Source organism: Anthonomus grandis, chromosome 2 (genome assembly GCF_022605725.1).
Source record: "Anthonomus grandis grandis chromosome 2, icAntGran1.3, whole genome shotgun sequence".
In the NCBI taxonomy this organism is placed as follows: domain Eukaryota; kingdom Metazoa; phylum Arthropoda; class Insecta; order Coleoptera; family Curculionidae; genus Anthonomus; species Anthonomus grandis.
Genome location: NC_065547.1, coordinates 33,020,746 through 33,041,920, shown reverse-complemented (window position 1 = coordinate 33,041,920; position 21,175 = coordinate 33,020,746). Strand labels below are relative to the sequence as shown.

Sequence of the window (21,175 nt, the reverse complement as noted above, 5' to 3'; positions counted from 1 at the left end):
AAAATCTTTTTGAAGAATCTTTTGCCAATTTGACCATGAACTAGAGTAGTAAATTAAGATGTCCAGGAAAATCAAGATGTATCTTCCTCTCACGATAATGAGCTAGGAAATACGGATTTGGTGCAGCATCGAATTAACACTGGGACAATGCTCTGATTAAAAAAGAAACAAACACCTCGACGGATTCCAGTAGCTACACAAGGTTACCTCAATGCTTCAAAAAATGAAGACACAAGGATTGATAGAACCATCCCATAGTCCTTGGATATTTCTAGTTATACTAGTAAGAAATCTACCAGATCTTGTGTAGACTATCGCCGACTGAATGATATTACCAAGAAAGACAATCATCCCCTACCAAAAATTGACGACAACCTGGACACACTATCAGGTTCACAATGGTTGTCAACGCTCGTTCTAAAGAGTGGTTCCTGTCAGGTAAAATGTATCCAGAAGATATAGAAAAGACCGCATTCTCGATTGGAATATGACTTTGGTAGCTTATAGTCATGTTCTTTGGACTCCATAATGATCCACGAACCTTCGAATGATTTATGTGTGAAATTTTATTTAGGATACCGATGCACACAGGTTTTTTGACAAATTTTGAGGTCATTGATGAAAAATGTGTTGCAGAAAGGAGTATGTTCCCGAAATACGTTACAATAAATGCATATGCATATTGAGAGAAACCTGCCTAATATTGTCCGCAAATATAAATCGATTTATATTTAATATGTGTTGCGTTTCTAATAAGAAAAAGAAATATATGTAAAAAGTAGTTTCCTTGAAATTCATAAATATAATTAAAATACATGCATCTCCTTCTTAAAACAAGACAAACAATATTTTGGGCTTAGTTTAATATTTTAACTTGTAACAAATACAATCTCTTGACTTTAAAGATATATTATTCATAACCCAAGCAAGAGATAATTTTAATTAACAAGTATATGATACGATTAGCGACAAGTACCAATAAGATATACTTGAGGAATACTTAAACTAAAATATTCTTGAACTAACGCTTTTATTGTTGATCGTAGTTGAATTTTTTTTCGTGTAAGAAAAATTGTTTAATTTTACCAGTGGTTTTACTGTTTGTAACCGGATCCTCGGTGATCTCCCCGGAACCGGAACCATCAACACAATCCTCGTCGTCGCAATCTTTCCCGTTTCCGGCAATTGAATTGTTTTTGTTTTTCGGTTTGACGGTGGGAGGAGGTTTGGTGGGCGGCACATAAACCGGAGTGATCAGGTCGTCGTCTCCGGAGCCGATCTCCGGTAGAGGGGGACACTCGTCCTCGTCGTCTCCATTACATCCGGAACCGGCGCCACTAAAGATCAGATCGTCCTCGAGTCCCGGAAATCCAGAGGCCGGAGTCTAAGACGTTAGGGTGTTAATATTGAAATATTATCTTAATTTCTTCCAATTTTTTAGCGTTTCAAAAGCTTTAAGATATTCGAGGATGACCTCGGAAAGCTCAATATTTTGTTTACATTATTTAATGATATATTGTTTATTACTTCACACAACTTGGACTTTTCAATTTGGATTTCGATCAAGCCTCTAAAAAAAGTCAAAAGTTGTGCCTGAAATCTACATTTCACTACACCACAAAGTTTCATATAAAATATTTTAATTCAATTAAATAATGATATACAGTAGGAAAAATTTGTGTGGAAAATATTAATTTGTCCCAAAATAACATTTTCTTATGGAGCAAATAAAAATAAAGGGACGTACGGTATTCTCCTATTAGTGTTAGGTTCTTTTTTTACATGAAATGCATTCGCCTAATTAAAATATTTTATGATTTTTATACAATGGGACATCCGTTATATAATTTTTATTAATAAATTGGATAATAATACACCGGATGTCTTACATAAAGGAAATTTTTGAAAGTCAAAAATGACCTAATAAAAAAGTCTATTAAGCAAAATTGAAGAACTTTAAAAACTTTTAGACAGTTTTTCAATTGTGTTAGTTTTTGGAGAAAATCGAATCTGAAGCTCTGGATAATTGGAAGAAATAAATTTTGCACACAGTAAGGTCATAACCCAAAAACGACCGGACTACTAATGAAAAAAGGTGTAATAACTAAAATTGAAAATTGTCGCAACCTAAAAACAATCGGACTAATGAAAAAAATGTAACAATCAATGTTGAAGATCGGAATTTTTCTTTTAAAAAATATTTCTCGACAACTTTTCTGACTCCTTCGCCAAATTTTGATCTTTTGAGTTTCTAAATAAATCTACTCTAAAGCTTGGGATAACAGAAAGAAATACATTTTGACATAATGGGTCATAATCCAAAAACGGCTGGACTAATGAAAAAAGTGTCAGGATCAAAGATGTATGTACGTTTTTCAATTAAAAAAGTCTTTGAGAATTTTTTATAGTTTCTCAGACAATTTACTTTAGAGCTCTTGATGAAGGGAATAAATAACAGTTGTGCACAGTAAACAAATGATCATACCTCAAAAACGACTGCACTACTGAAAAAAAGTGCAATAATTGAACTTGTTGACTGGAAGTTTTCCTAGTAAAAATACTCATAGACAATTTTTTTAAATTTTCATTGTTTCTGAGAAAATCGACTTCTGAAACATCCAAAGCTAGGAAGAGGAAAAAGTTTTCCAGCTTTTATAGTTTTAGAGATGATATTGTTATCTAAAACATATCCTGTATATCCTGTGCATGGTATTCCAATTTTTAATCATTGCGCCACATAATTTCATACAATGTGTCTACTTAAGTTGACAACATATGGAATTTTTTTAAAATTTGTCACTAAGTATGATAAGTATGAATGGAAAGGTTCCATTCAGAAACTAATGAGCAAATTTTCACAAAACAAACTTATTAATAATAAGAATTCATCTCTTAAATTTTATTGAACACTTAGACACTTAATAACCTTTCAAATATTTAATGTATGTCTTGTAACACTTGCCCTTTCAACATATACCTTTTGGCAAAGAAATAGTCCATACTTGCAGTGGAGTCGTAGATTAAGGTAAAATGAAAATCCTGCAGTCTCCCTCTTATTTATTAAACGTTCAGTTTTTTTTTTAAATCCCGACATGTTTCGGACACAGTGGTGTCCATCATCAGGGGATAAAAGGTTTAAAATTGGTATACGCCCGCGTATAGATATACGCCCAAGGGTTTGATTCCATGTCAAAAAACCCTCTATTTATTATTATTGTTTTTTATTATTTTTAATTTTATTTCTTTACATTCTGTTATTGACAAGGACTGAATAGTATGCATTTTATTGAGCAAATTTTGCTTTAAATAACCCCATAAGAAGGAATCAGGTGGCGTCAGATCTGATTAGCAAGGTGGTCAAAATATTTCCGAAAACTGATAACTGGTATATAGAACTCTTCGATTAAAACATTTTTTTAGATATTGTCCTAGCTCTATCCTAGTGTGGTATGGAGCATCAACCTGTTGGAACCATATTTGCTGACGTTGAAGGAGAAAAACGTTTTCAAGAAAACGTTCTAATTCATCTAATTTCTCTTACGTTGGACTTAGTTTATTTAATACTCTAAATAAGCATCTAAGGTTTAGCACTAAATTAAAATCTAAACTTTTAAATTATCTATACGGAGTGTTGTAAAAAGAATTAAAAAGAAAACGAAAAAAAATCTTAATGTCACCTGTATTTAATTTTTTTAAATGATACACCTTCTTATTATTATTTCAAAAATACATGCATTATAACATATCACAAGTTGATGATCTGGTTGACTTTCATTATAGATGAGTATATTAACTCTGCATGTTGTTGCAATTGTTTTGTTGCCAAAAACTTAAAAAGATATACAAAATGTACATATAGATATATATATCTATATGTACATATATATACATACATATACATAAAGGGTGATTGATGATTGATGGTACCTTAGACGTTTACGGAGAACGGAAAATATTTTTTTTTGAAAATTTGGCAACATGGGTTTTAGCTGATGATGTAACGATTAAAAATATTTTTAGCGATGCAGCGTTGCCGCTTATACCAAAAAGTAGTAGTAACTTTGTTATTTTAAATGGAATACCCTGTATATTTTTTATTTTCCGATCCGCTATCACTTTATGATTGGTTTTGTATAAGGTATTCCTATACCTATCTTTAGTGGTTTTCGAGAAATTAATTATTTTCTTTATTTTTTGACCAAAACATAGCTCCAAATAAATTTGTATTACTACGGCACTGGAACGCGCAAAACCTTGAAATTATAAACGTAATTTATGGAAGTATTGTACATTATTTTTCACTATGAAAATTTGTTCTACGTTATACAGGGTTGCTCAAAATTAGTGATTTTACTGCTAGATACAAAAATGGTAAAAGGTGCATTTTTTTAAATGGAACACCCTGTATATTATAACATATTCTTAAAGGAAATTAAAATCCCTGTCTAAAGAGGTATTATGTTCCTATATCAAAGTAGTGCGGTTTCGGATATAAAAGCAATTTTCTGTAAAAATCGGAATATTTTGACATATTTGCTTTAGTTGGCCATGAAAGGTCATGATGAAACAATGCTATGCTATTGATGTTTGACAGTGACATTTATTTGATTAATAGTAAATACGCTTGGGTGTTTTTTTAAAATAGTGACCTAAAAATTCATTAAAATGGAAAGAAATAGTTATTCAAATGAAGTTTTGATGAATCTATTTATTATTCATGGACAATGTGACAAAATTGTAGCAAGAACATGCAGAAAGTTCAATGAAATGTACCCGAATTTACAAAAAATGGATAAAAGAAAATTTGTGCGAATACAAAATAACTTTATACAATTTGGTTCACAACTTAAAAATGATACGAGTTTGCCCAAGCCTGTAACGTCTGATGAGGACAACATCGTGAATGTTTTAGCCTACTTTCACGCATATCCACAAGCTTCCATCCAGAGTGCAGCAGATGATTTAGGCCTAACTTATTATTCTGTGCAAAGAATTCTGAACGACAATAATATGCATCCCTTTAAATATTCAAAAGTTAATCAGCTGAAACCGGATGATTACCAACGTCGCATTCAATATTGTGAGATACTTCTGACACGCACTCAAGAGGATCCAAACTTTCTAAAAAAAAATAATATGGACATACGAAGCAAAGTTTTCTAGAGAAGGTATTTTTAATAGAAGAAATCAAAATTTTTGGGCTAATCAAAATCCACACGCGGATATGGGGTTTCAAGAAAAATTTAGTTTTAATGTTTTTTGTTTACTAAAAGACAATCAAATAGCTTTTTTATTTACGACGGGTCATTAAACTCCCATAAATACATTCAGATTTTACGCTCAGTAGTAGAAGATTTTCTGGAAAATTTAACGCTTGAAGATTATCGCACTTGCTGGTTCCAATTGGATGGGGACCTGCTCATTGCACTGAGGAGGTGACACGTGAGTTATTTGAGAAATTCGATGACCGCTGGTTTAGGCGTTTGGGACCATGGGACTGGCCTGCGAGATCACCTGATCTTACACCACTTGATTTTTACTTATTTACTATTTTACTTATTTACTATTTTTTTTTTGCGTATTTACTATTAATCAACTGAATGTCACTGTCAAACATCAATAGCATAGCATTGTTTCATCATGACCTTTCATGGCCAACTAAAGCAAATATGTCAAAATATTCCGATTTTTACAGAAAATTGCTTTTATATCCGAAACCGAACTACTTCGATATAGGAATACCTCTTTAGACAGGGATTTTAATTTCCTTTTAGAATATGTTAATATGTACAGGGTCTTCCATTTAAAAAAATGCACTTTTTACCATTTTTGTATCTAGCGGTAAAATCACTAATTTTGAGCAACCCTGTATAACGTAGAACAAATTTTCATAGTGAAAAATAATGTACAATACTTCCATAAATTACGTTTATAATTTCAAGGTTCTGCGCGTTCCAGTGCCGTAGTAATACAAATTTATTTGGATCTATATTTTCGTCAAAAAATAAAGAAAATAATTAATTTCTCGAAAACCACTAAAGATAGGTATAGGAACACCTTATACAGAACCAATCATAAAGTGATAGCGGATCGGAAAATAAAAAAATATACAGGGTATTCCATTTAAAATAACAAAGTTGCTACTACTTTTTGGTATAAGCGGCAACGCTGCATCGCTAAAAATATTTTTAATCGTTAGATCATCAGCTAAAACCCATGTTGCCAAATTTTCAAAAAAAAATTATTTTCCGTTCTCCGTAAACGTCTAAGGGACCATCAACCACCCTGTATATATATATACACATCATATATACATTGACAGAAATGTATTGCTTTTAGGAAAAGCAATAATATGAAATTCATTTCTGTAATTATTCTCATAATTTTTATTATGATTATTATACTCGTGTAAAAATTGATTATACAGATAAAGAGAACTGCGAAATATTACGTTCATATTTTCAATATCGTTCAAGGGGGAATATGGATCTATCGATTGAAAAGCTTTGATTAAGATAGAAAAGGGATTCAGGGATCTTCGAAGATGTTTTCAAAAGATGATTGTTGGATTGGTAATAACGGTCCTATAAATTGGCCCGAAAGATCGCCTGATATAACACCCATGGATTTTCCCATATGGGTTTTTATAAATAAAGAATCAAGTTTATCAAACAATGTTGTTATTAAGTTAGTTAGATCATTGTTGTAATATTTATTTTTTTAAATACCTCCATTTAATATTGATCTTTAACATTTAGTAGAAATGTTATTCAGCAGATGATTATTGAATAAATAAATTGATGACAGCTTAACAAATTGTACACTCTTTAAAGGTTCAGTCTTGCATTAAGAAAAAATTCCTGATAATGGTTATTAATACTTCGAAACGTTGATAAACGTATGAATAAGATACATCATTTTAAAAGGAATAAAAAATGCTTTTAAAAAAAGTTATAAAAAATTCAGATAATATTGCAACGCTGTAAAAGAATTTAAAATGAGCATCAAAATTGCCAACCTTTTTCTAATTTAACCGAAATTTTAGAACTTTTTTTAAAATAATGATTTTGCAAAACTATACTTTAAACAGTTTCTAACGTTAAAACAGAAATAATGGCTGAACCAAATGTTCATAATGGATATATTTTTAAAATTAATAGTAAATTCATTTAAAAATATAAAATACATAGTGTCCCATTGTGACCAACACATGCCTCTTTTATTTTGTTTTAGTCTTTTTACAACACCCTGTATATTTAACTCTAAGTCAAACCCTACAACTTTTATATTTACCAAGTAATTTTTTACAGGTTGGCCCACAAAGTTAAAGGAAATAGGAAAATACGCACTTTGATTTTATTTTTGTTAATTTTTTTTAGTTAATACTAAGATACTCTTTTTTTTCTTTTTAAAATTTTTTCATATCATTTTTTAATTTTTATTCATATCAATTGTTAAGCTTTTGTTTAAAGTGGTATGCTATTCAGGAACAAAATTCCTAATAATTAATAATTTAAACTTATTAGTTCATTTTGTTTTGTATACATGTAGGTTAATAATGATTTATAATATGATTAATATTATTATTATTAATCTCTAAAAAATGATGGTTCGCATTCAAACATTTATGTAAAAAAAGGGTGAAACTGTTTTATTTCGGTAAATTCGGTAAATTCCGCACCATATATTTGTTTTTATTGCATACTGGTCGCGAGTTTTGTTTGTTGTGATGTTAAAATTTGGATTCGTATCACTCCACGAAGGGCAATTTCGGAAAGAGTATTGTTCCATTTGATGGCAATGTTGCTTTATCCGAAAAAATTGTCATCCCATAAATGGGTTATCTTCTAATATTCATTGAATATCACGGCAGAATTCAAAGCGTCTATCTCCTGATCTTAATATATGAACAGGTTGAGGCTTGTTTGGGTGAAATTTGTTATTTTTACCATTTTTTTAATTGTATGTTTGTTAATAGGTTATGATATGGAAGTTGCCCTTGTTCGCAAAATTTTTTTAGAATGTTCGATTATTGAGAGCATTATTTTAAGTTCCATGTTATCATTGACAACCCATTATTGACGTTTCTTGGTAAATTTATTACTTACATCTCAAAAGTTTTAAATTTTTTTCATATTTTTCTTACTGAGCCACAGTCGGTTATTAAAAACCTCTAAATCTTCTCGATACCTTTTATAATTAATTGTCTCCCACAATTAGCACAATGTCAATTTTATCTTTAGTGCTTAATGTTGTTTCATTTCTACAACATTTTATAAACAATTTCGCTCAAATAACTAAACACAACTGATGTTTTTAACCTCACTGTCAAATATTTCTTGATATAAACAAATCATTTGTCAGTGCATTCTAAGTTCCACGTAAAGACACTTACATTTGCATTTTCATTGTAAATAGGAAAAAAATGTAAAGTAAAAATAAAGGTAGTTTATTCTTGAGCAAAATTTCATTATTGACAAACCTCATAAACGACTAATAAAATTTGATATTTGATTATTGCATTTTAGGTTTTGGACCATCCAGAACTTTATGTAAATAATAAGTTTTTTTCCTAAAACTAATAAACAAGCAGTTGTCCATATGTTGCCAACTTAAGTAAATACACTGTATAAAAAAATAACTAAACATTAGTATACAGGATGTATCATTTCCAAAAAAAATCAACATTTTTGATTCAAAATAAGGCTGAACTGGGGCTCACATCAAAAGCTAAATTAACTTAAGAAATAATATAATATAGCGGTTGTCCTATTATTGAAAACATAACTATTATTACTGAAAACATTACATATTATTGAAAACATAAAAAGTATAAACAGGATGAAATTCTGATATCAAACGCAACATTCAGCAAATCTGGTTAATTTAGAGGCAATAAACTTTACAATATGAAACGCTTTATATTGTTTCTTAGCTTGGTTACAATTTTGACTTCAAATCCATTGGCGTAGATATGTATTTTTATCTAAGGGACTCTTCTCTGTTTTTATAATATTTTAGGTATAAAAACATATAGGATGATTTTTTTTTAAGATATTTATGTCAAATCATCTATTATATCAATACATTATTCTATAGATCTAAATTGATATTAGCGCTAAATAATCTGCATTCTACAAACTATCGCAGGCACGCATACCTTTTGCCTGAAAACATTCGCCTTAGAGTGAAAAATAAAAACAAATAAATAAAAAAATTAAAAATAAATTTAAGAGAACGGGATCAGAATGGCCTCACCTGTTGCATCTTGGTCAGGAGGTCTTGCCGATCCAGAATTCCCTGGACGAGGGCGACGTCCCCGCGAATGGACGCTCGCACGTCTTTTTCCGCCACCAAGTCCAACACCCTCAGGGAGTTCACCACGACTCCCGAAATTATCCCGGAGAACGGGCGGTCGATTCGTTTTTTTCCTCGGCTCCATTTACCACCAATCTGGATCTGGGATTGGGTGTTGAACACTTGTAGTTGGTTACCTGGAATAAAAAAAATTATAGTTTTCTCTTAGAAATAAATCTTCAGGGCCAAATTACTCCAGACCGAGACCTAAAGTATAATATATGTTTAAGATAAGATAAGATGTTTATTGGTGTTAATACTACATAACGGAGTTTACACAAGGCAATATTAGAGCCTTAAACAATCAATATTACCGATTATTTCGCAAGATGTATAAAACTATGATTTAGACATTCATTTATACTAAAAAAAACTTTTAGATACAAGGTACTGCTTTAAGTTTCTTCTAAACTCGTTAAGAGGGAACATTTTAATGTGAAGTGGCAATTTATTGTAGAACAGTGGCCCATAGAAGGAAGGACCAATTTTAATGCGATCTATTAAATGTGTATGTATGTCTTCGAAAGTTTCATAGTTATTAATGTGCATTTTAACATGCGACTATATATAGGCTAGGAACAGTCAAAATGTTAAGCTTAGAAGAATGTGCTCTACAGTCCGCCCTATAATTTAGATTTAAAAGAATTTTTATCGCCTCTCTTTAAAGGGAGAAAATGCTTGCATCAATTGCATGACCCCAGACAAAAATTCCATATGATATTCTTGAATAAACATATGCAAAATAGGCTGATAAAGCAGCCTTAGTAGATACCCTATGGACTAAGTTTCGAAGAGCAAAAACACCAGAAGCTACCTTCGGACATAAGTAATCAACATGTGCACCCCAGATAAGTTTCGAATCAATTTTAATGCCCAGAGAAGTAACTTGCTCATTTGCAAAATCCTGCAATTAAAATTCAAATTACGAGTAGTCACAAACAGAATTTTTATTTTTATTAGGATTCATGCTTAATTGATTAGCACAAAACCAAACAGCAACCCTCAACTGCATCACCAGGCTCATCTGCAGATCAGTACCTGGATTACTACTCTCAAGCTTATTGATATAGATCAGAAAGAGCAATGGTCCTAGCACCGATCCTTGAGGGACCCGATAATCCGAGTGATTGAAACCTAATTGTAGACCATTGCAACTCACTATTTGAGATATACTAGAGAGATTTGATTCCATTAATTTAACGCTAGAGTCCGAAAATGTATAGTACTTTGGTTTCATAGTAAGAGTTAAATCACAAAAAGTGAGCCCAGTAAACTCACTATTTTTCATGCCATCATTTATTAGATCTATCAATTGATTAATTGCCAGTGTAGTAGATTTTGCATTTCTAAACCCAAACTGCTTAGTACTAAAAAGATTATTAAATTCAAAGTAATCTGTTATTCTAGATTTTAAAACTTTTTCAAATATTTTTGAAAAGTTGGGCACAAGTAATATGGGTGGATAATTGGTTAGGTCATGCAAGGTCCTTTCTTCTATACAGGTATAACTCTGGAAATTTTGATCACACTGGTATAAATTAATTCTTTAATACATATGTTAAAAGGTTTGACTAAAGAAGACTCAAGAGAGAATATGTTTAATTAGTGGGGCATTCATTCCATAAAAGTCCCGACTATTTTTGTTCTTTAAAGATTTAATGAGGTCCCGTAGTTCAACAATCAACAATAGCTATTTCCTTAAACATAAAAATGTGTATCAGGCAAATTTAAGTTAGATATATGTTGAATACATTACTCTTCAGCAGTTCCCTGAGACAAGGATAGGCTGTTTAAAATCTTGGATCCAATTTCAGTAAAAAAAAGTATTAAAATCTTCGGGAGATAATTGTGTTTCTGTCTGTTTTTAACTTTTTAAAATATTGTTGGTTTAGAGTTTACACCTACTAAATCCCGGACAGCCTTTGACTTGTAATTTTGAGGTAGTTATCATAGGTATCTGATTTTGCTTTCTTGAGATTTTGAGGGTATAAGTGCCTTAGTTCTGTTTTTAGGTCCTTTAGCAGATCACAGTTATTTTGATTTGGATTTTATGTGTGTCGTACTTACCACTTGGGAAGCTGGACTGTACGTTATAATCGTCCACTTGTAACGTCGAATTGTATCCTTGACGGTGAAATTTGACCACGTGGTACTGGTTGTCGTTTACTTTTACGGAGATTTCGCCCAAGGGATGATCGTTCGTGCCCAGGTTATATACGGCGAATACGTTGCCTTCCAACTACAAAGACGAAAAACGTTTTGGACGCGGAAAACAATATAAGCTGACAAGTTAAGTGAAGTCTCTAATGCAATACAGTAATTTTATTCGAAGAAATTGCCTTATTAAGGCAGCAAATAAATAAATTAAATTTTAATACGAACACTTACAATGTGAATCTCAATGTAATCGCTGGAGGTGCCGCTGATAATTTTCAAGAGAACTGCGTCCGATTTGGTGGTGATGAATCCGAGAGCGATCGAGTCCTCTTGCATTTCTGGTCGGTTGTCCTCCGAGAATGTGTACGTTATTATTCCTGGATTCGGACCGAATTCGTATGAAACCGACTCTAAATAATAATTTTTTATTAACATGCTGTTTACTGCACATAGTATGTGCATAAGAAAATCCTCCGTATTTCAGGTTGTAAAATATTCTGTGTAATCAGAATTGTGTTTCAAAAATAGGCACTTAAATATCCTTGGTATAAAAATGTGATGTGTATGAAATATGAGATTTTATTATTATTAGCCCATCAGAACAATATTTAAAAGTCAAAACTAAAGAGGAAACTTTACATCAAAAAATGTCTGTAAACGTCCAAATTTAATAAAAATACAATAAAACAAAAAAATACCCTTTTTTGACACCCTACTTTTCAAGCTCTTAAACTATATAACTTTCAATTTAGTTACCGTCAGTGCATGTAGGGCCGGTAAATGACGTCAGATCGCAATCGCAAGTGTACGAGTTCCATTGTTGTACGCATACCCCACCGTTCGCGCAAACATTGTGACTACATTTGGCTGATTGCCCTGAAAAAAAATTAACTTTTATTTATTTATTTATTGTCAATACACGATATTCATAACAAATATGCAGACCAACTCAAGCTAACGAATGCTTGGGTGACATTTAAAAATCAAATGTTGTGGTAATTTCCGGTCGAACCGGACATAATAAAAAAAGTTTAGATTTTTTTAATTGCCTTTAAAATTGGTTATTTTAATTGCCTAAACTGGATCAAAAAAGACAATCGCCCAATGAGTTGCCTAAAATTTTTATTTTAATTCATTTATTTATTTTAAGATTCTTGACAATGTTAGCTGTAAAATACAATAATCAAACTTCTTACAATTTGAGCCATTTTAATAAATTATTGCACCTAGATGCACAACCAATGTGTATGTGCAAAATTGAAGAGATTTAAATTAGTGTAAACAAAATGTATAATATAATGAACTAAAATAATTTTATTTCTTTTAAAGCCTGCATGTACTAAAATAAACAGATCTCAAGCTTAATGAAAAATTATTCAGTAGGACAGAATCTGCAAATTACATTAGCGGAATGAGAGAATTACATTGATAGGTTTTGTAGATGTAACTACGTGGCTTACATTTTTTGCTGAATGTATGATATATTTAGCGATATTTCTTATATTAATTGACAAGGAATTGTAAACTTTAGAACTTAAAGCTCCTAATAAATGTTTTGTTGCCATCCTTTCTATAAATAATGTATTTTAAAAGGAACCGCGCTCCGTGACACTTTTAACTAGTTTTATTTTTTTACCTTAGAAGCAATTAAACGAAAGGCAATGCGAGTCAGTTTTGACGTTATCAATAAAAGAAGAGTCCATTCCTAACATAAAAGTGTATTTCTGAAGCAATTGTGTTCCAGAAGGAGTGTGTTTTTGAATTCCGTTACAACTGGGGTCAGAGGTAAAGGATATCGGGAGACCAATTTTAGTGGATGCCTTTAACAAGAAGTCTGCTATTAAAGAAGTTTACCAAGTTTAACAAAGTTTAACCTGTTGTACTGTTATTAACAAGAGGGTAGAGAGTAGAACATAAGGAACGAGACTGCAAACGGAGAAAAACGAGAAGAACGAGACCATAAACAGAAAGAGAATAAAAGGAACGAAGTCGCAAACAGAGAGAAGAACAAGAAGAACGATACCGAAAACAGACGAAAGAGCTTAATGAGATCAGAAACAGGAAGATTTATTAAAGACAATTAAATCGACCGAAGAAGAAAAAAAATTAAGAAAAAGACACCGTGGACATTCTCATCAGGTTCACAATGGTTTTAAATGCTGGATTTAAAAAGTGGATACTGCCGTGTAAAAATGCATCCAAAAGATAAGGAAAAGACTGCAATCTGACTGGAATAGGACGTTGGCGATTTACAGTCATGCCGAGTCAGGTGAAAGTTTTGCCGGCAATAAAAATAGAGGAAGTGTGTTATGTGTTTCTGAATTCTGTTGCTATATAACAGAAGCGGACCCAAAACAGTGTCACAGATCAGTAGTCACTCAAGATTATTTATCATAGTTATTTATTCCAACCTGTTATGTTTTCAAATAGCCTAATCCGTAGTGCTCAAGCACGTCTAGCAGTTTTTTATGAGGCACCATGTCAAAAGCCTTTGCAAGGTCTAAAAAGATACTCAAATATTATTTGTCTCTATCCAGGTCAGATTTAATAGAGTCAAAAAGTCAAAATATAGTGTAACTTGTGCTAATAAGTAAAATATAAACTTGTGCGTGACAAATTTAAATACAAAGTAATAAAAGTAGGAATGAATAAAAAAATGAGAAACGCTTCTAAAAACGAGAAGTGAAAATTCCACAGCAAAATTATGAACACAGTCAAAAGCTTTTGAAAGATCACAAAAAACTGCCGTCGAAACTCTCCCGCCATTGATATGAGAGTCCAAGTCCTGAAGAAGATGGTACACAGAATCATGTGTATTGGTATTCTCGCGGAAAACGAACTAACACTTACTGATAATGTTATTTGTATTGATAAAAGATGGCATACGAACTTTAAACAGTTTCTCTGTGATTTTTGGCATGGCGGATAAAAAATATATTGGCCAGAAATTAAAAGGATTTCCTCTTTGGAACCCAAGTGATTATTATTTAAAAATTTGTAATGAAAAAATTATATAGTCTGTTTTTAAGAAATTTCTCAAATAATTTGGCAAAATATTAGGCTTGTTGATCGAAAGCTGCCAATATCAGTTTTACTTCGAGATTTCTGGATAGATTTATAGAAGTTCCCTGAAAACTGTTAAAAAGTGTTTATGAAAACTGTTAAAAAATGTTTATAAAGTGTACAAGCGGATCAATATTGTATATGTGCTTTTACAAGTTTAGTACTAGTCTAGTAGTAATAATACTAGCAAAGACTCAACAATTTTCGAAGCCACTGTGATTGGATCAAAGAGAAAAAGAATTCAGGGTAACTGCTTGTAAGCTAAAACTAACACGTGACAAAAATTATCTATTCGAACAACAACTACAACCTTGCCTACTGTGTACCTTAAGGCTAATAATTTTTTATAACAACAGTAGATTTACAAATGAGACCTTTAGCATTCCTCTTTTAGACTTGAGCACCATAAGTAAAATTATTTTTAACTCTCACGCAACCGGCACGGATGGCATTTCTATGAGAGATTTAAAGTTGTACTTGCCTTTTTGTTTAAATCCGCTGCTAAACATTATAAATTTATGTATAGTTGATAACAGCTATCCCACAATTTGTAAATGAGCCATAATCAAACCAATTTCAAACGTTTCAAACCCCCTAAAACTAAAGGATCTAAGACCAATCAACATTTTACCTGCTATGTGAAAAATAATTGAAAAAAAAACATATGTTATGATTTTGGCCACTTTGTAGAAGTCCATAAAATTCTACCATTATGCCAGTCAGGTTTTCACCCAGGATGCAGCACAAATAACGGCCTTGCAGAAATATTAAATGATGTTCTCTCCAGCGAGGAACAGAAATCTTGTAAGGCATTTAACACGATCTTGTTAGGTCTTTGACACGAACATAATTGATTATTAGCGAAAATGCAGTGTTTTGGCCTTTCAATAAGCACTGTAGAATTTTTTAACCATTACCAGAAGAGCAAATATCACGAGGTACTTAAAGCTTTAGGCGGTCTCTTGTGGGGTACTACAGAACTCAGTCAGTTCACCTCTGTTATTTTCCTTTTATGTTGCAGATATGTATAAGGAACTCAAACAAGGAGCATGTATACAGTTTTTTATATCTATCACTAAACTGTTTTTTTTATCTTCTTTTTGATGAAATAATAGGAGAGCGATTTGCTATCTGCTTTGTAATTATTAAAATAGTTTATTATTGTCACTGTTATAATAAAGTAATATGTTAATATCAGTGTTTTAATTTTTATTTCTGTTGGTTATACTATTTTTTTTTTGCATATCGCAATAATGTCTGACTTTGTCTTCATTTATAGTTCTTTTTAGGTTAATCCTATATTCCTTGTGGGTCTGTATAATATTACTGTTTTGAATTATGTTTTTCTTTATTTGGTCACGGCGTTATAAAAAATTAATAATAGCAATAATAGTCCAAGGTTTGATTTTAATATATTTTTTAATCTTTATTACATTTGTTGTTCTCAAATATTTCAATAAAAGTTTAAAAATTACGTTCCAAGTTGGGATTGCATTATTATTTGTCAAAACAGAAATCTAAGAGTCTTAACTGATTAAATTTTCGTATTTTAAATGGTCAAAATTTACCTTAGTATTTTCAAAGAACTGCGGATTTTCTAGGATTTTATTGCAGGTTGTATTATTATTAACAACTGCAGAAAATAGCTTTAAATTGGCTTTAGCTTTGTTTGTAGTTGTTTGAGCTTTAACAAAAATATGGTCTATGTATGACTTTGGTATTTGCTGTAACTCTTGTATGTATATTTATACAGGGTGAGTCATTAATATTGCATGAAAATTTAAGGGCATATTCTTTGGATCAAAATATTGAAAAAACTTCCTATAAACCTATGTCCGAAAATGCTTATAAAATGCCGAAAATAATAAAATAATAAACATAAATAAAAAGTAATCTTTAAAAAAATATAGAAACCTTCATTTAATTTTTGTTGTCAAAGAAAAACATATCTATGCATTGCTCGTACATCATAAAGAATTCAAGAAAAAAAGTCGATTTGTCAAAATTTAAATATCCTCAACCTTCAAGTTTTTGGTATTAATATTATTGCATTTTTGTAATCGTTCCCAGTGAGTAAAATATTCGTTTGTTAAATGCTAGTAGGTAACCCATACCTGTATTAAAGTTCACAGAAACTTTTCTGTACTTTACAGTTTTTAACATTTCAAATGAATTACGGAAACAGAGAAATGTTTGATATGCATTTTGTATCTTGTACTGCGATCGGCAATGCCTACGAAGCAAGGCCTATTTACGAAGAAATATTCCCGACTTGTGCTATTCCACATGATCACATGTTTATTGGCCTTTATCAGCAACTCAGTGAATATATAATATATTTATATACTGTAAGCATATTTTAATACTGCAAAACTTTATAACTTTTCTTAATTGCAATCAAAGCAACTCTATACAAAATTCAAATAACAGAATTCTTGATTTGGTCATAAACAATAATGAAAATTGCATAGTGGAAAAATCTTTGGATCCGTTGTTAACCGAAGATACTCACCATCCTGCTCTTGATATTTCGTTAAAATATTGCCACTCTATGAATTTTAAGCGTAAGACACTTTTTAACCTACAAAATGCATTTAACTTTAAAAAAGCTAATTTTCCTAATTTATATGATGCCTTTTCAAAGACTGATTGGTCATTTATGGAAGCTACGGTTTCTGTGGAGCATCAGTTTAAGGTCTTTATATGTCCGATATATGTAATTATAGGCCTATATCTATAATTTGCAATTTTTGTAAAGTTTTTGAATTTTTAATTCACGATAGAGTTTTTCCGTTAACCAAAAATATTATCATTCCCCAACAGCACGGATTTTTTAAAGGAAGGTCTACGAGCACAAACCTTTTGCTTATAACTCAGAATATTGCTGAGGCAGTTGATAATGGGGAACAGATGGATGTTATATACCTGGATTTTAGCAAGGCTTTCGATCAATTGAATCATAGTTTAATTGTTGATAAGCTTAGTAATTTTGGATTTTCAGCTGTCTCTCTTCAATTGTTTCGCTCATATATATGTGGTAGAAGTCAGTACGTGGAGTCATACGGCGAAAGGTCAAGCTCCTATAATGTAGTTTCTGGTGTCCCGCAGGGATCTGTGCTTGGACCGCTACTGTTTAACTATTTTATTAACGATATTGGTGATAAATTAGATTACGATTTTTTACTTTATGCAGACGATATCAAGTTATATAATAAAATAAGAAATCTCGCAGATTGTCATAGATTGCAGTATAATCTTGACTTGGTAAATGCTTGGTGTGTAGAAAATGGTCTAAAGTTGAATGTTTCTAAATGTAATGTTATGACATATACCAACAAATTAAAACCGTTATTATTTAACTACGCTTTAAATTCGACTACATTAATACGCACAAATTCTTTTAAAGACTTGGGAGTGTACTTTGATACCAAACTATCTTTCTCATACCATATTGACACAGTAGTCTCAGAAGCGTCAAAATCATATGGATTTATTTATAGAAGCACTAAGGATTTCAGAAATCCGGATGCCATAAAAACATTATATTTTGCATATGTACGATCGCGATTGGAATATGCTTCGGTGATATGGTCGCCGGCTTATAATGTACACATTAACAATCTAGAGCAAGTGCAAAGGCGCTTTTTAAAATACTTATGTTTTAAGTGTGATAATGCATACCCACCTCAGGGTTTTCCACATGATGATCTGCTTCAACGTTTTAATATTTGTTCCCTAGAAACTCGACGAACTTATTCTGCTCTTATGACATTGCATAAATTACTTAATTATCTAATCGATAGTCCGCCATTAGTGTCAAAATTATATTTTTTTGTGCCTCGTCTTAATAATAGACATCCTACCACGTTTCATCTCCCTACTCCTAGAACAAATCTACTTAAATTTTCATCAATTTATACCATGTGTAGTATTTACAATAATGATGCTCATTTTGACATTTTCAATATTACAAAGGAAGCCTTATGTCGCTCACTTGAACACTAAGCCACAAGTAACCTGAGTTTGTATTAAGCTATTTTTTGTAAATAATATAGCCATTTCCGTTAATAAAAATTGAGGTTTATAGTCAGCACATTAGGTTTTGATCGTTTTTGTTACTTATTTTCTATGCCTCTTATTACTTTTTATGCAATTTTTTAGTTAGTTTTAGTTAGCTTAGAAGATTTTTGTAACAAGTTATATATACATTTTTCTTAGTTAGCATAAGTTATATTTATGTATTTGAAGGTCTTTCCTGCCTTATAGATGGGTATTTATTTACCTGTAAGGCTTGTATTGTAAAATAAAAAATAAAAAAAAATTAAATAAAATTGCAGTTTCAAGAAATTAACCGCTAACAAAAAATGACCTCGTATAGTTACAACTGAAAAATCGGAAGAGGCAGTGTTAAGCCAAATCGAGGAAGACTACAACACTAAATATTAGTTAATAGACAGCCTCCAAAATACTGAAGAGGGAAGTCATATCCGTACCATCTACAGCGGGTGCAAGGATTTTTACTGGGTGATTTTCCTCAAAAACTCACTTTTTGTCGATGACTACAACGAAAAATAGGAGAAAATCCTCAGTTCATTGTAAGAATACTATTTACAGATGAAGCAAATTTCTCAAAAAAAAAACAGTTACGAATTTCCACAAATATCATATATGGGCATACGAAAATCGGATTGGAATTATTGAAAATCGGCACCAGCAACAATTTTCGGTTAATGTATGGGTAGCAATTATTGAAGATAACTTCATTGGCGCATTTTTTTTGGCTAGAACGATTAGCTGAAGATGTTTATCAGCATTTACTCAAAGAGGAACTGCCTGCATTATTAGGAAAAGTCCCTCTTGAGCCAGCACACTTTAGCTTAATTACCCGAGAATATTTTGATAGAGAATATCCCAATTGATGGATATGCCGCGGATGTCTCAATCAACGGTTCGTAGGGTAGATGCTTGCATTGCAGTTGTGGGGCAACACGCAACAACTTTTATAATCTCTAGTTCTAGTTTCTTTTTACGTCATATCTATCCCTTTTTGTAAAAGCCTTTGATTTTATAAGAATTAAATTAAATAAATAAAATGATTCTTTTTATTGTTTGAAATTGTTGTTATTTGAAAACTGAAAATGTAATACGTGGAGCCCTCTATTAGTAACATCAAAAGTATCAAAAAAATTAAATTTAGCACCTTTCAAATGAAATATCATACGTTTAAAAGTGGAACAAAGTAGGAAAATTAATAATTGATCATAAAATATGTGTTAATATACATTATAGTCAGTACACTGTAAAAGTAAAATAAGTAGGATCTATAATAAGATATTCATTGTGCCTATGTTCCTACTATAGATTTACATAAAAATAGTGATGGGATGTTTCATATGGGACTGAATAGGCTGTGATTAAGAAACAGCAAGATGTATCTTGGGGTTTATAAAGAACGTTGTTAGACTCGAGAAAAGACAGACATTTAGCTTTTATACATTTTCCCCATATTTCTGCTATTTTGCTAATCAGATATAGATCGATAGTTATTAATCTGTTGTTTTGGAATTTTTCCTGAGGAAAAAGTGAGATTAAAAATATGTTTCAGTGGTTTTAATAAATACTCATAAGAATTTTTTAATATGTATGTATTAATGCCGTCCTCTCCAGGAAAGACGTTTTTTAAAGAGTTAATTGATTTTATAATTTCCTGGTTTTAGATAAACCTAATTTCATATGGTTATTCTCGTTTACTTTGAAATTATTTAGAAAAATTAAAAATATAATTAAAATTTTAACGCCCTGTACCTTCGCAGGAAAGCATTTTCGGTTGTAGGTTTATATAGGAAGTTTTTTGAATATTTTGACCTAAGGAATATGACCTTAAATTTCCGTGCAATATTAATCACTCATTAATTGACTTAGCGACCCTTACTATTCTCCTCACCTTCACACCCGGCAGTTACTAGGGAACTATGGACGACCGCATCCTCCATAATATTGGGTGATTCCCCGTTCAGGTCGAGACCGGCGATACAACCCTCAAACCCGTGACGAGACTTGACGTCTTCCTGTGGAAGCTGCGCGTATAAGTCCTTATATACGCCGCCCAAATACAAAATCCCATCGAGTTCCAGGTTTCCGCTTCCGTAATTCGTTGCGATCACGATGTCGTCGTCGACCATGAGGGTGTGTTGGCGGGCGGAGGGACGACGGATGCCTACCGTGTGCCATCGGTTGTCGTTTAGATGGGACCTGTGAAGTCAAATTGCTTGTAATCCTGTTAAGTAAATAATTATAACTTATGAGAATATGTTGAAACGTGGACCAAAGATCAGTAGTTTCATTTGAAATTTCTAGTCTACTTTTTCACCTCTTTAGTATGTTAACACCAAACATTAATAATTGACCTATTAAGTCCACTGCAAGAATGGACTACTTCTTCATCAATTAATAATATGAATGTTACCCGAATGGATGGAAATAGAGAAAAAATGAAGTCTAGAGTTTTTTGCACATAATACATCTTATAGTGTTTTACGCTGATTTTCATAAGATATTTTATAACCAATTTTAATTGAGGTAAAATAATAATTCTACA

General features: G+C 31.6%; 1 protein-coding gene across 4 annotated transcripts in view; it reads right to left on the bottom strand.

Moving 5' to 3' along the window:
* LOC126746511 (neurexin-1) overlaps positions 1-21,175 on the bottom strand; it is a 336,936-nt gene that overhangs the window by 26,769 nt on the left and 288,992 nt on the right. For all 4 annotated transcript variants that reach the window (XR_007663913.1, XM_050454829.1, XM_050454818.1 and 1 more), the window contains 6 exons: positions 20,522-20,829; positions 12,271-12,390; positions 11,746-11,924; positions 11,425-11,596; positions 9,259-9,494; positions 1,087-1,384 (listed from right to left, as the gene is read on the bottom strand). Coding sequence is in view for 3 of the 4 variants with exons in the window: in XM_050454829.1 (XP_050310786.1) it covers positions 1,087-1,384; positions 9,259-9,494; positions 11,425-11,596; positions 11,746-11,924; positions 12,271-12,390; positions 20,522-20,829 (1,313 nt within the window). In the remaining variant the exon portion in view is untranslated. The remainder of the gene's footprint in view (positions 1-1,086; positions 1,385-9,258; positions 9,495-11,424; positions 11,597-11,745; positions 11,925-12,270; positions 12,391-20,521; positions 20,830-21,175) is intronic.